The sequence below is a fragment of the Hyperoodon ampullatus genome (genome assembly GCF_949752795.1).
Source record: "Hyperoodon ampullatus genome assembly, chromosome: 1".
In the NCBI taxonomy this organism is placed as follows: Eukaryota; Metazoa; Chordata; class Mammalia; order Artiodactyla; family Ziphiidae; genus Hyperoodon; species Hyperoodon ampullatus.
In genome coordinates this window covers 51,429,708-51,444,943 of record NC_136914.1, presented here as the reverse complement: position 1 = coordinate 51,444,943, position 15,236 = coordinate 51,429,708, and the positions used below count along the sequence as shown (strand labels likewise).

General features: G+C 35.1%; 1 protein-coding gene across 5 annotated transcripts in view; it reads right to left on the bottom strand.

Annotated features, from left to right (window-relative positions):
• The window catches only part of ANKRD17 (ankyrin repeat domain 17), a gene marked incomplete at its 5' end in the record, with an annotated part of 161,996 nt that overhangs the window by 59,926 nt on the left and 86,834 nt on the right, over positions 1-15,236 (bottom strand). For 3 of the 5 annotated variants that reach the window (XM_079712392.1, XM_079712393.1, XM_079712394.1), the window contains 9 exons: positions 2,169-2,921; positions 4,419-4,521; positions 5,061-5,204; positions 5,457-5,584; positions 6,899-6,986; positions 9,347-9,456; positions 9,836-10,027; positions 11,374-11,611; positions 13,569-13,663. In XM_079712392.1, the coding sequence (XP_079568518.1) occupies positions 2,169-2,921; positions 4,419-4,521; positions 5,061-5,204; positions 5,457-5,584; positions 6,899-6,986; positions 9,347-9,456; positions 9,836-10,027; positions 11,374-11,611; positions 13,569-13,663 (1,851 nt within the window). The remainder of the gene's footprint in view (positions 1-2,168; positions 2,922-4,418; positions 4,522-5,060; positions 5,205-5,456; positions 5,585-6,898; positions 6,987-9,346; positions 9,457-9,835; positions 10,028-11,373; positions 11,612-13,568; positions 13,664-15,236) is intronic. The other 2 variants (XM_079712395.1, XM_079712396.1) reach the window with 1 other exon arrangement.

Here is a 15,236-nt window from a genome sequence, read left to right as displayed (position 1 = left end):
GAATCTTATAAAAGCAGTCTAATAAATGGGGACTAAGGAATAAAGAACAGACATTATGCTGAAGGAGAGAAGGAAGACTGAGCCTAATGAAGTTTAAGATATGAAGAAACCCAAAGAAAGAAATGGAAATGGTCATTAGTCAACTGAAATAACAAGTACTACCATAGAAGAAGTTTAAAGGCTATGGAAGTGAGTGTATATGTGTATGTTTGTGCACGTGCACATGCATGATGCAGGAATGGGTTGCAGGGAGGTAGCTGGATGTTTTTAATCCTGTTCTTTCTTCTGGCCATCTCTCCTCTCCCCATATAAATGAGAATAAACAGGTAAAGTATTTTTATAATATGACAAGTATCTGTCATATTTCCTAAGAAGTTATAAGCTTTAAAAAATAATTTTATATGAAAACACCTGGAACACATAGGGAGAATTTAATTGTTTTCGTTTGGTAAACAAATCAACAGAAAGACTACTTTACAAACCTCCAATAATTCTGATCAGCAAAAAAATTATACAACTGGCAAATCATTATTGATAACTACGCCCAAGAACATCAGGTAAACTCTGATAGCATATCAAAAATTTTTAAATATTCATTGGTATGGAATGTCCATTCTTCATTTAAGTGAATAAATAACGCTTAATTCTACACATTCTTTGGTAGTTCAATTGACATAATATAAAGAACACTATTATGATCTAGATTAATGGCCATGAAAATATCAAATTTGGCATTTGGAGCTACTGTGCTTCAATTTTCATAAGATATATACTGTTTTTAAAATTACATTCCCAATTATTATAACGCACTAATGGTGATTAGTAGTAACTTTCAAATCTATAGGAAAAATGTATACTTCTTAATATAAGAAGCTTTATAGTTCTTACTAACAATTAATAGCATTTTTTCCGATGTAGTTACTGTACCCTCTAAGATTAGCAGAGACTTTCATTCCACATACTACTGTTGAGGTGATACTAAAAGAAGACTGGGAAACTTTAGAGCAATTTCTAAGTACAAAATCTGTCTCATTAGCTGGTTTCTTAGTTTCTGAATGTTAGCTAAATATCTCAACACTATACAATTTCATTTTCTTTTATTCTTTTAAAAGATTAAAGTTAAATTATGTATAATCTCATCATAATATATAATGCTACTTAAACATAGTTTCAACATTAGAAAAAATTCAATCATCCTTTAAGTACAGACCAAAAAATTAAAAGGGGGGAAGAGAGCAGATGAAAATTATCAAAATTCACCTATTTACTCCCTTTGTTTCCCCCTGTTCCTTCTTTTTCTGTTTTTTTTTCTTTACTTTTTTTTTAAATGAAGAAAATTATTCTTTTCAGTACAGTATTCTAATGGCTTATGATCCTGTAAAATCTCATTCTACTACTTTGTTACAGAACTCACAAAAACTAAGTACCCAAAACTAGAACCATTAAAACAACTCCTAAAATATTTCTTTTTGCCAATGAAGCTAATTAACATGGAAAAAAATTTCTCTGCCTACCCATTTAAAGATGTCATTTATGATACTATCAAGGGACCACACCTTCTCATAATACAATTAGAAAGAAACTACACATGAACATTCACAGGGGGTAAATCACTGACATACAGTATAATCAAACCTTATTTGGTTTGGTACTTTATTATTGTTGTAAAAGTATTTACGTGTTTTCTTTTTATATCCATCAGGTTTGAAGTCTGATCCATTAGGATATAAAGTATTTCTGTTCACAAATAAGCTTTCTGATATATCCTACTAGTTTTGCACTTCAACTTCTATCAATTTCCCGGTTTATTGGTGTGAATACAGAAGCAAAAAAGCCAAAATTCTATCAGTATTCTGAACTTAAAGAGAAAAAACAAAACCAAAAACAAACAAAAAAATCAAACATCAACCTGACTACCGAAAAACCTGGATTCCCAGCCTACCCACCTAAGTCAGAAAGTTTCAGCCACTTGCATTGAATAAACTAATCTTTAATTTGACCTGTATCCATTTGAGAACGTCTGAGATTGAACTAATATTTCTAAAGATATACATGGTTCAAGAGTCCAGAAATAGTTCTCAAGTTGGGTAACGGCAAAAAATTCTGGCACACTCTTACTCGCCTTAAGCAAATCATATTTGATACCTGCTCATAACAATATAACCCACCTGCCATGATGTCATCCAGCGTGTCATTGAGGGTCTGAGCAGGGCTGGCTACCATTAACCCTTGTTGTGTTTCTGTCAGAATTCCTTGCCCCAGCCCTGCCAACTGTGCTTGGCCCAGTACTGGCTGTCCAACTATCACTCCTTGCAGTTCTGTAAGATTTGCGATGGACCCTGGAGGCAAGGGACCTGCCGCCAGAGGCAAAGCTTGAGGCATGGCCAGAGGCTGGACTGGTGCAAAACCCATCTGAGCAGCAGTTTGCTGGGGTTCATCTTTAAGCAAAGCGGGATCCACTTGCTGTAACCGTGCATAGTCTCCCTCGGAAAGCTGTTCTCCAACCCCAACAGGAGTTAGCAGTCCCAGATGTTGGCAAGACTGTTGCTGCTGCTGCTGAAGTTGAATTCTTTGAGCTTTAACCTCTAGATACTGCTTTTTTAGCTGTTGCTGAGTTTTCAGTTGTAATTCTCGTTCTACTTTCTGTAGTTCCTCCAAAATCTTTTGTTTCTTCTGAATTTGTTCCTCCCTTGTTTTGTTCAGCTCCTCGATCTTCTCCTTGGTAAGTTGGTCAGCATGAGCCAGTTCCAAGGACTGCAGCTGTGCATTCTTTTCTATGGCTTCTTTTATCCTCTGTTCCAGTTCTGTTAACTTTCCCTGAGCCTCTTCTACAATGCTCTCTGGAGACTGATTGGTGATGTAACCCTGTACATCCTGGCTGTTTGCTGGCAAATGGCTGCTGGACTTTTGTTTAGAAGCAGCTGTGTGAAAAAGAAACCCCCTCAGAAGTGCACATGAATGGCATCCTCATTACAGAGTTACTGTTGGGAGGTTTAGTGCCAACAGTTATGCACCAAGTTATTATATCCATAGAAGGTGAAAATGCACTGTTAAGGAGTTAAAAACAAATCCACCTTCTTTATCATAAATATAAAATGTATGTATTTTATGTGCATAGAGTAATCTTTGGGAAATTAATTTCAGAATTTTAAAAATATCACATGGTTAAAATCAGACAACAGAGGGATGCAGGTTTGTGATATCTAAGTGGTACAATTAAAGTAAAATCTAAGGCTATGTGTAGATGGATACCTCATCTGGTCATAAAGATGTAAAAACTTATCATAAGAACAGAAAAATAATGCTAAATTATTAAGATGTAGGGAAAACTTAAACCTCTAAGTCAAGGTTTTTCTACATTTAATAGTCTGTGCCTTTTAAACACACACACATACACACAAAGAGTACTCAAACCACTGAGAAGTACCAGGAAATTAAAATCCAACTAAAATATATGTCTTTGTTGGGGCCTACCATCTTCAAGACTGATAAAGGTAAGAAAGAAATTCACATATTCACAAAGCTACCTGGCCAGTAGAGAACTGGGATTCAGTTTCCCTGGAAGAAAAGATGCTGAACTATGACATCCACTGTATCTTCTGACAGCCAGGTGAATAAACATATCTGGCTATCGGTATAGCAACCATTTGCTTGCTATACCAACTGAAAAAGGTGCCAAGGCTCTAGATTGGTAGTCGTGATTGAAAAGAACTGGTGGAAATATTTAGTATTCTTGTTGGTAAAATAATATAGGTAGCCAAAAACCAAAAAATTAAAAACACATTGGTTCCTCAGGTAAAACTTTCTAAAAGGAAAAACTGATTCAAACTGGTAGCTGTAATCTTTTGGGACATAACTTATGAACATGCATGATGTAACTTCCACAAATCAAATATGGACCTCAGAGTTCTAGAGCAACAAACAACCATATCTGAAGTAACTTTGAATTCTTGGTTGAGAAAAGGTATTCCAGATATAAAATCTATATTAAAACCAGTTATTCTAAAATAAAATTTAATTTTGATCTAGCTTATTAATCTTATGCCTCATATCACTACAGGAATTTTAGTAATTTACAAAAATGTCACCCAATTATACGCAGCCTAACATTTTAACATGAATAGAAATGACTAGTTATTAGAGGAAATCATGGATAATCAGAATTGCATCAAAGATGAGCATCTGAATTTCCACTGCTAATACTTCTGATTGCAGCACAAATTAGTGTTCTTAACTATGTTCTCTCCCAATAACATGCTTTTTTCATTGTTAAAAAAAAAAAAATCTTCAATTATGCCGACCTAGTAAAATTCATATTTTGTGGAATAATAATTTTAAATGGCCAGTTTTTGGTTTTTTTTTGCAATCTTATCATTTTTACTTGGACAACTTGTTAAGTCTTTAGAAGTATAACTGACCTTTATTCCTAATGGGAAGAGTAGTGGCAACATTGGCAGGTGGTTTGTCAGGCTCCTGAGGTGGGACAACCATGGGCAGTGCTTGAACTGGTACACGAGGAGCCTAAGACAAATGAAACTGATTATATATCTGCTTTTCCTACACCTTCCATTACATAATTTGCTTTAAATGAAGAATAAGTTACAAAGATCCATTCAAAATATTTTTTCATATGACAATCTCAGGCGCCATATTTACTTAAAATGTGTTGGTATCAAATTATTTTCCATGACTTTTTTTTTTCTGGCCATGCCGTACAGCTTGCAGGATGGGATCTTAGTTCCCTGACCAAGGATTGAACCCGGGACCCAGCAGTGAAAGCGTTGAGTCCCAACCACTGGATGCCAGGGAATTCCCTCCATGACATTTTTTTAATGAGCTTTGAAATCAAAAGATTATTCTGGCCACAGTAAGAAAGCAAAGCAAAATCATATCAATCTAGAATCTGAATATTACACCAGATGTTCATTAACCATATCAAGTATGTTATCTATAAAAAGAACTACATATTACAACAAAAAACAATCTAGTTTAATCTTGAACTATGACCGAAAAAGGGAAAAAGATGATGTAACATAAAATGCTTTAGTTTAGAAGCTTACCCTATTTAAATCGTGGGATGGGGGCGTTAACTGAGTGACATCTGGTGGAGGGGCTGAAAGCAAGTTATTAGGATAGTCCAAAAGATAGCAAACAACGCTTGTATGACCACCTTTTGCTGCTTCTATCAACATAGTCGAGCCATCCTAAAAGAGTGAATATGGAAGGGGAAAAACATTTTTTTTAAAGTTAATTTACAGAAACATTAAGGAAAATATAGCCAACAGGCCCCGGACACATTAAAGTTTTAGGTTTAGTAAAGAACACTTTTCTCTAAAAACTGAAGAAAATGAACACATTTAGAATGCCAATACAAGTGGAACTTACAGATAATAATTTGTTATGCTCAAGAGTGAAGAGTAATTCACAATGCTACCTGAAACATTTGAGTTACATACTTTTAAACGGTGAGTAGGATCTGCCCCATGAGCCAAAAGTAGTTCCACCACTGCCAGATGACCCCCTGCACAAGCCAGGGACAGTACAGTATGGTCATTGTTAGCTGTGGTTCTATTCACATTTGCTCCTAAAACAGACAAGGCGTGAAAAATCATGTTAATAGAGTGTTGTTTCTTAAATTATGGTAAACTTCAAAATCGAAGAGTAGAGAGAACAGTATAATGAAGCCCCACATACCCATTACCCAGCTTCAATGATTATAAACATGGCCAATATCATTTCACATATACCCACATCCATTCTCCTCTCCCATCTTGAATTATTCTAAAACAAATCCCAGACAAACATGATATAATTTCATCCATAAATGTTTCAGTATGTACCATTAAAAGATAATGATAAAAGTATATATTATTCCTAATATAATCACTGTTTTAAAAAAGTAAAATATAAAATTTTATCTACATTTTAATATCTTCAGTGGGAAAGATAACTAAAAACCAATAAAAAATAAGCCACACTGCCCTCTATGGGCCAAATATGGAAGGAATTAACAAAAAATAGTAAGTAATAGTAGTATAATCTTTTTTCACTGGGAAATATCTGAGAATGCAAACTGGTATATTTTCCCTTTAATATGAATTCATCCCTGATTTGGAACACTGTGCTATGCATGTGGGAAATGGAAATAAAATACCAGGAAGAAACTGGAATCAGATTCATTAAAATTAACCAAAGAAGAGAGGAGATAATAACTGAAAATAATTTCATTCTTGAGAATACTATGTCTTATTTATAAACATATAACACAAGGAAGTGTTCAAATTGCCTAAAATACTTTGACCACTAAGTTATTTCTGATTTATTTTCTTTACCTACAAACGATTTCAAACTTTAGGCTACCTTTGTTATTAAGGATTTTGGTATTCAAAGTAGAATAAATGACCATGAATGAAAATGCATTTTTGGCATATTTGTTCTATTTCAATTTTGATTTTTTGGGGGGTGCTATATTTATGACCACCTCTCTATATTTTACAAAGAAGGAAACTTAGGCCCAAGGAAATATAAAGAAGAAAAGTGACTTGCCTTCAAATTAATCAGTGGCAGAAACAACATAAAAATCCAGGTTTCGAGATAGATTATTGCATACACAGAAAAGACTTCAAGGTATCTAAACCCTCAAAGTTTTTTACATAGAGAAATTTTTCTGTATTGAAATGTTTTTTAACAAGGGTGGTATTCGGTATCAGAACTCTTCACAGTTTGGAATGGTTCTATGTGTTGCAGGATGTTTATCAACTACCCACTCACAAAAATCTCAGTAGCATCCCACCACCACGTGACACCTCCAAAATGTTCTTTACCTGTAAATCTCTTAATACCCAAGGGCAGGGGATAGATACCTGTGGAAAAAAATTACTGCCTTACACAAACCTACCTTTACTAATTAGGAACTGAACGGTACAAACATGACCAGCTCTTGCAGCTTTCATTAAAGGAGTTCTTCCACCTTCAGATTCATGCTCCTGTTTAAAAACCACATACGTGATATTTAATTTCTAATGAACAATTATTCCTTTTTATGAAAATCAAAAAGAAGAGAACTGAACTAATTTCAGAATCTAAATATATTAAATAACATGCTTTGAAGTAAATCAAGGAATACATTCTTTAATTTAAACAGTCTCAAATTAGAAACATGTTCTATGGAAATACAGATAAATTAAGAACTGGGGTTATATTCATGTGATTGTTACACCCTCATCTAAATCCATCTGGGTAATTTTTCTTTCTCTCTACAAAAAGGACTGTGGAACTTGAAAAATGAATGGCACTCTAGCACAGCCCTCTCCAAACAATCAACATTATCAACATTATCCTAATCCACTACAAGTGATTTTCTTTTCATAAATTTGTATCCTACGTGTATGAATTTCTCTAAGTATATCACTCTCTGCCTTTACAGGCTTCTCATTATCTCTATTTTACCTTACATAAAAATAACAAGGCTAGTGATATTTAATACCATCAATTATAAGACATTACTAGAGATTTCTGGGTTTCAAAAGGATGGAGAACCAGCTGCATTTTTGCAATTCAGAATATCAGCATAGGAAAAATTTTCAGATCTTACAGTATAAAGGTTTGAGAAAAAAACACCTTTTATAAAGCATTTTATATGTCAATATTTTTTACACTTACATCTGATGATTCTTCTCTTAAGTCACACACTAAGTTGTTTTAATTGCAATTAACTAAGCAAGATTACATTGCTGTATGTTTCACAGTCACTGTAGTAAACACTGGAAATTTAGTTCCTAAGCTGAAGAAGCTCAAAACCTAATAAGAAGAATATGCGGGCTTCCCTGGTGGTGCAGTGGTTGAGAGTCCGCCTGCCGATGCAGGGGAAATGGGTTCGTGCCCCGGTCCGGGAGGATCCCACATGCCGCGGAGCGGGTGGGCCCGTGAGCCATGGCCGCTGGGCCTGTGCGTCCGGAGCCTGTGCTCCGCAGCGGGAGAGGCCACAACAGGGAGAGGCCCACACACCGCAAAAAAAAAAAAAAAGAATATGCGCATGACTAACTAGAATATAATGTTCGTCATAAGTTCTCCAAGAGTTGTACCAACACAGACAGAGCTGAAGGAGGCCACAATAGTAATCTAATTTAACCCTCTCCTTTCATAAATGAGGAAAGAGAAGTAAAGTTTAAGAAACCAGTTAACTGAGGAACCTGTTTCTGCCTGCATGTGAGTTTCTGTCACCAACTATGAACTTCTACAGGAAAACACATTTGCTTATTAATCTCAGCCCCATGAACACACGGGTGCTCATGTTTTAACTAAAACCTACCTTTCTTACTCCCTCACAGGCTAAACTGGAAGAATGACTATTTTCCCCACACACAATTGCTTTATTCTTCCCTACCTCTCAGGCTGTACTCATACTATTTCTTCCAACTGGAGTATCTCTTTTGTAACAACAGCGCAGTATCTACCTTTCTAAACCTTACCCAGCCCCAAACATAACATATCAGATGACGTCTTCATCTCTTCTGAGCTTTTTTACTGTCTGTCCTTTCCCTATGACACCTCTTTGTAATCTACCTTAAAATGACCTCAGTAGGGACTTCCCTGGTGGTGCAGTGGTTAAGAATCCGCCTGCCAATGCATGGGTTCGAGCCCTGGTCCGGTAAGACTCCACATGCCGTGGAGCAACTAAGCCCATGTGCCACAACTACTGAGCCTGAGTGCCACAACTACTGAAGCCCACGCACCTAGAGCCTGTGCTCCGCAACAAGAGAAGCCTCTGCTCGCCGCAACTAGAGAAAGCCTGTGCACAGCAACGAAGACCCAACGCGGCCCAAAATAAATAAATAAATAAATAAATATTTTTTTTTAATGACCTTAGTATTTCATCCTTCTCACTAAATAAGAAGTTATTTCAGGGAAAATATTATTTACTGAATACTTATGTTTTTAACTCCTTTATTTAATAATGCTTTGAATGGTATAGGTACAATTTATTTCCTAAACTACAGTGAAATGCCTCTAAGCCATATTTGCTTTTTTATGACAAATCAGAAAAGCTTCTAAAAATAGCTAAGAACTTAAGAGAAAATTTGTATTAATTATTAACATATCAAACACAAAATTTTCCCTTTTTTGTAGGGGAAAAGGGGTAGTAGACTGGATAGTCCTGCTAACAAGGAAAATAAGAATGGACACCAAACAGCATAGGAAAAAAATATGACTAAATGAGATAAAGAATGGCAAAAAGCCCAACATAAAATTAGAAGTAAAGAAATACCTTTTGTCTATAATCTCCTTTCAATTAATTTCTTGTCTTAGCTTTAAATATTAAGATTTAGAAAGTGACATAGCTTACCAGATCTGCTCCTGCCTGAAGTAAGACATCTGCTACATCGGTATGACCATTTTCACAGGCGTATGTTAGTGCTGTATCCCCTGTTGCTGTTGTTGCATGAACATTAGCTCCTGCAGTAGTGTTAGATACACAGCCTTAATAAAAGAATCATAAGACACAAATGTGGATACTGAAATTTCTTCTAGATAAGCCATATCTCCTCAAATTAGACAAAACAGCCTTATCCATTTCTAGAAATAGAGAATATTGTCAGCATCTTTAAAAGCAAAAAAGAAAAAAAATTAGAAATAGATTACTGCTTAAAATTAAAACTGCAGATATTTCAAACAGCAATAAGGTAAACTGTTCATTCAGAATACACTAAAAAATTTATCACATTATTTTTCTATACACATTCAGTGCATCATACATCAAAAAAAGCTATTTGCATTGTAATATTTTTACTTAAATAAATCATGTAAAAAAACTCCCAAATGCAAAAATGCCTACCTGCAGCTAATAAGTATTTAACTAACTCCAAATGACCCTCTTGAGCAGCTTCCATTAAAGGGGTAGAACACCCTAGTTCTATATCAGCTCCTGCCTTAATTAGAAAGTCTGCCACTTCCAGAAAGCCTCCACAGCAAGCCAAAGTCAAGGCAGTTTCTTGAGTTTCTTCTGTCTGTGCATTGATATTTGCTCCTAAAATAAAGATTCTAATTATTTAAAGAAAGTCATTAACTTATTCCAGAGATAAGCAAAACATGATTATTTCCTAGTAAACTATACTTCAAAAATGAACATTTATATTAATTTACTAAATGATGAAGTACCTCTCCCCTATTCTAGGAGGCAGTTAAACATAAGGAAAACTATCAAAACCACATCCACTAGCCCATATTTGACGTACACTGCTGGAATAAGATTTATGCAGCCAGAAGGTACAAGTCATGTGATTTAAGGCCTTAGAAAATAAACCACATTCCCTAGTTATAAAGATTCAAAATAATGATGATAAAGATGTTGATGAAAATAATAATAGGTAATATTTAATATGCTGTTATTTGTCAGGCAATATTTAAAGCATTTTACATATTACTGTTAGCTCCATTTTTACAGCTAAGGAAATTGAGATTAACTAACTTGCCCAAGGTCACAACATTAGCATCATCACTACTACCACCATCACCACATTTAACACTTAACAGGCACTGTATGACAAACAGTGTTCTAAAAGCTTTATACACATCTATAAACTCTCACAACAAACCCTACAGACAACAAAATTGAGGCACAGAAGGTTAGAAACTTGCCTAAAGTTACAAAATCGGCAAGCAGTGGATTTGTGATTCAAACCTAAGAAGTCTGCTCCAAAAATTATGCTTTTAAAATTCTAGTCAATATTACCTCTCAGTAAAAGGTTTTTTAAAAATGTGCCATTCCTCTTAAATTTGTACAGACAAAACCTTTACTATTAAAAGAGATATAAAACCAGGCTACCAATATGGATAGAGATGCGAGATTACTTCTAAAGTTAAGGTATCTTAATACAGTCAAGTAACTGTTTCACTTTCCCCAAAAGAGAAGCCCACTGTGTACTGAGCTCCTTGACAGCTTCTCATACATGCATTCTTGCATTCTCATCAAGTTAGTCCTTATGGCAAGATTTCCCACAGAGAAACACTAGAAACATCAAATATTTATTAATAGGTATTCTGCCCTAAGAGGCATTCTCTCAATATATTAGCTGCAGAAATGCTGAATCTCATACATGCCCCTACATAACCTACAACCCTATCCCACCCCCACTTCTATTTTTATTCTCACAGCACAAAATGGCTCTGAAAGCTCTTAAATAGTAAAGAAGTCCATTTGATTTTATTTAGTGCAGTATGAGAGCTGTTTTCAAAGAAAATATTTCATCTTTAGTTTTTGTGATAGCACCTCATTACAAATCTACTAGAAAAATGAAATAAATTCAATTTTATAAAATCATAATCTTACATTTTACACATTTATGCGTTAGTGTCTTGATTGGTATTGGTTACCTTGGCCTAAAAGTAACGCCACCATTTCTTCATGTCCTTCACGAGCAGCTTCCATCAATGGTGTATAACCTTCATCATTGACCTCTTCCAGGCTAGCTCCTCTTTCAATAAGTAAAGCCGCAAGTTCCACGTGCCCACCACATGCAGCCAAAGTCAATGGTGATTCAAATGAATCAGCAGGCATGTTCACTTGGGCACCACTGTCAAGAAGTAGCCTAGCTACTTCAACGTGGCCATCCTGATTACAATGCAATTAAAAAAACTGAATCAGCACCATTAAAAAATCTTTAAAAATACTTCCCAATTGCTATACAATGAAGTTTACTGATCTCAATTCAAATAAGAATTAATAAATCTACATTTAACAGGTGAGTAAGCAAGCATTAATTAAGACATATCTACAGTTTACTCTAGTAGTAAATAGCAATTGAGGATATAAAATATGTAGAAAAATATCTTCAATCAAAAAGCTTATTAACCTCAGGAAAAAAAAAAACAGTAAGCACATAAAATAAGAGATTACTGTGAGATAACATCAACACTGCATAGTATAAGCTTAAATGCTAAAAGTATAAAGTTTAGAAAGGGAAAGTAGGATTTTCATAGAAACTTTAAGGATAAGCAAAGTTTTGGCTAGGTAGAGGAAGAAAAATCCAATACTTTTTAGAGGAGTGGGGGAATTGAGCATGATGTGTTAGGGAAAAGGGAACACAATATGTACATGGTAATTCCTTTGTTGTTCGACAATCAAATGCCAGTGACAATTAAGAAAAAGAAAAAGAAGTTCTCTCTTAATATCTTCTGTCTTCTTTACCGGTCTCCCTTTCTCACAGTTTTCCTAAATATTGGCAACCCCAAGGCTCAGTTTTCCATTCTTTCTTCCTTTGATACAATTTTTCCTTCTGTATTACCTCACAGACATTTCATCTTCTTTTGAACATGTCATGCCCAGTTTTGCCTTGGTACTTGCCATATTACACAATTTTAATGTCTTATCACTGTGGTTACTTTGCTGTTCCTTTAGCTCAGAATTTTCTCCTTCCATAAGTAGTCAACTCCTACATTTCCTTTAAAGTCCAGTTTAAAACCTCAGCCTCTTAGCAAGTCTCCAAAACGTATGGTCCCTACTAGTATCTTTCATCTACTTTTAACACTTACTTACATTGCATGCAGAGTAGGTCTACAGAATATTCCACTTTAATTTTTTAATCTACATATAGTTTGTTTCTCTAATGGGGGTGGCAAGGATGTTTTAAGTTCCTTACACACATTATATCATTTAATCCTCACAACAACCCTAGAGAAGGATATTACTTTAACAGATGGGGAACTCATAACCCTCCCAGAAAGTTTGTTTAATCAAAAGAATAATTACTAAAGCAAACACTGTATGGCAATAAGAAAAACCAAAAATAACTCGTCTTAAATGGCTACTTAATTTTTTTTGTAATTAGTAATTAAAATTTAACATCATTTCAATAATCATTCTCTGAAGGGAAGTTGAGACAAGAAACTTAAAATTAATTTGGGGTCTGTTTTATCTTTGGTGTGTTTTTCTCATAAATCTGTCTATGATGTTATTCTGATTCATTTCTGTGCCACAAGTCATAGACTGAGATACAGAAGTTTACGAATACTATTATTACGTATTCTCAAGTACAAATTAAAAAAAAAAGTTCTTAAAAAAAGGAATTCAGGGCTGAGAAAAGACCGTGATAGAGGATCTTTGGGAAGGGAGAATCTTTGGAAAGGGATCTTTGGGAAAGGAGAATGACAGAGGGAGAATTATGTAATGCAAATAATATTCTAATTTCAAATTTTTCATGAACTTTAAATTACAGGTTTGATGAACATGTTTTACTTAGTATTATGTGCATACTCTGTGGATTATGTTCTCATTTTTAATATCATTGATCAATCTTTTAAAAGTCACTTTTTGTGCCAATTACATAAAACCAGTATAACTATGGGAGACTAAGAAAAAATACGTAGTGCTACAAAGCTTCAGAAAGCACCTCTGATAGAAGTTAATATTATTGCATGACTGGCTCTTATAACTCAGGCAGCTGAGGTTCTGATCCACAAGTCATGATAAACAGAATCTTTGAACCCAAGGAAATGGCACTCACTATACACTGGCTCTGTCTCTACCTAACATATAAATATATTTCATGCATGTATTTCACCAATCTTACCATGCAAGCCTCCATTAAAGCAGTGTGCATTTCATCTGTTTTATGCTCTTGATCTGCGCCTGCTTCCAAAAGAAATCGCACCATCTCTAGATGTCCTAAACCAAAAGTTTATAAGATTACTTAAAAATATTTTATTATTCCCCAAAAACAAAATTACAATATTTTGAAAAGTTATATTTAACTTATAGCAATACATTTATTACCATAATACTAAAGTCAGCTACAAGCCACCCTTAACTGCCCAACACAAATTATACAAGTGATCTGTGCTTTTCTACTCCTTACCCTGTTACCCTAGAAACTGCTATTACTAAAATCCTTGCTGTAGGTGAGCAAAGGTGGCCCTAAAATGCAACACCCAGAATATCCCCTCTGCAACCTTTTTAGGGCCCAGGCATGCCGTAGTTATTTTATTTATACTATAGACTAAATTAGCTTTTGTGGACTAGTAGCCTGGGATGATACTCATCATTGAAGTTATTTCTATGGGGATATGAGCTTTAAGTTTCCATAACTAACTCACAGACATTTTAGGAACAACCTGCTTGTAAGTTGGAAACCATATATATAAAAATATTCTTGAAACAACACCATTTATATTTATTCCTTTATTTAGATATAAATATATACATACACATACATATATATACACACACATATATTTATGTAGTTTCAAATAAACCATATGCTTCAGTTCAGATAAAGATTACCTTGTGAGTAGTTACAATGAACATAAATTATTTTTTAAAAAGGACTTCAGATACTATGTAAGAAACAGTAGAAGAGTGACTAATTTTTTTCCAACTTCATCTGGAAATGAGCTGCAGTCAATTTTCAGTCAACTGGAAATGGAGGAAGGAGTGGATGGTGGAATCATGAACAGTTAAAATTAACTCTGGTGAATACGTGTAGCACCTGCCATACCTTGTTTTTGCTAACAAACTATCTCTCCTTCCTCTCTGTCATTTTCCCTTTGCAAAGATCCACATCAATGTTTGGTCTCAGCCTGAATTCTACCCTTTCCCCATCTCCTCCTTGTCAATCTGTATCCTAAGAGACCTCACCAGAAATAGGGGAAAGTAAGAGTGTCCATGGATCCTTGGAAGTAGTAGGGATGTTCTCCACCAGCTCAGTTCTATATCCAGTTTCTCTAACGAAAGCCTGCAAGCCCCAACCTCAGCAGGGTGAGGCTACAAGCATAGGAGAGAGGGAAGAGTAGTTATATATAGCCTCATTTCAAAGCTCACTGGCCAGCTGGGTCTCAGTAGTAAAATGGAGCTAGTTCCAGTTTCAAAAGTATTTGATGGAAAGGTAAGACAGAGCCACCCAATCAGCCTGCCCTGGAGAGGCTGCCCCAAGGCTTAATTCCTCCCCTCCCAATGAAGATCAACCTCTGCGAAACTAAAGAGAACTGGAGAAGTAAGAGACCTCAGCTGTGCTTCCTAAGTACCCTTAATCTGAATTATCTGTAACATGAGATAATCAAAAGTCCTTTAGAGCACATTTTTACATTTAACTTAAATTTTAGTCACTTATGTGTCTAAGGAGTATTTTAGCCATGTTTTTTAAGTGAAGTTATTCCAAAAGACCTAACAAAACCCTGGCCACTCTGAAGTACTGATAGAATGAAACAAAACAACAGGAGGGCCAACACAAGGGTGAAGGAAT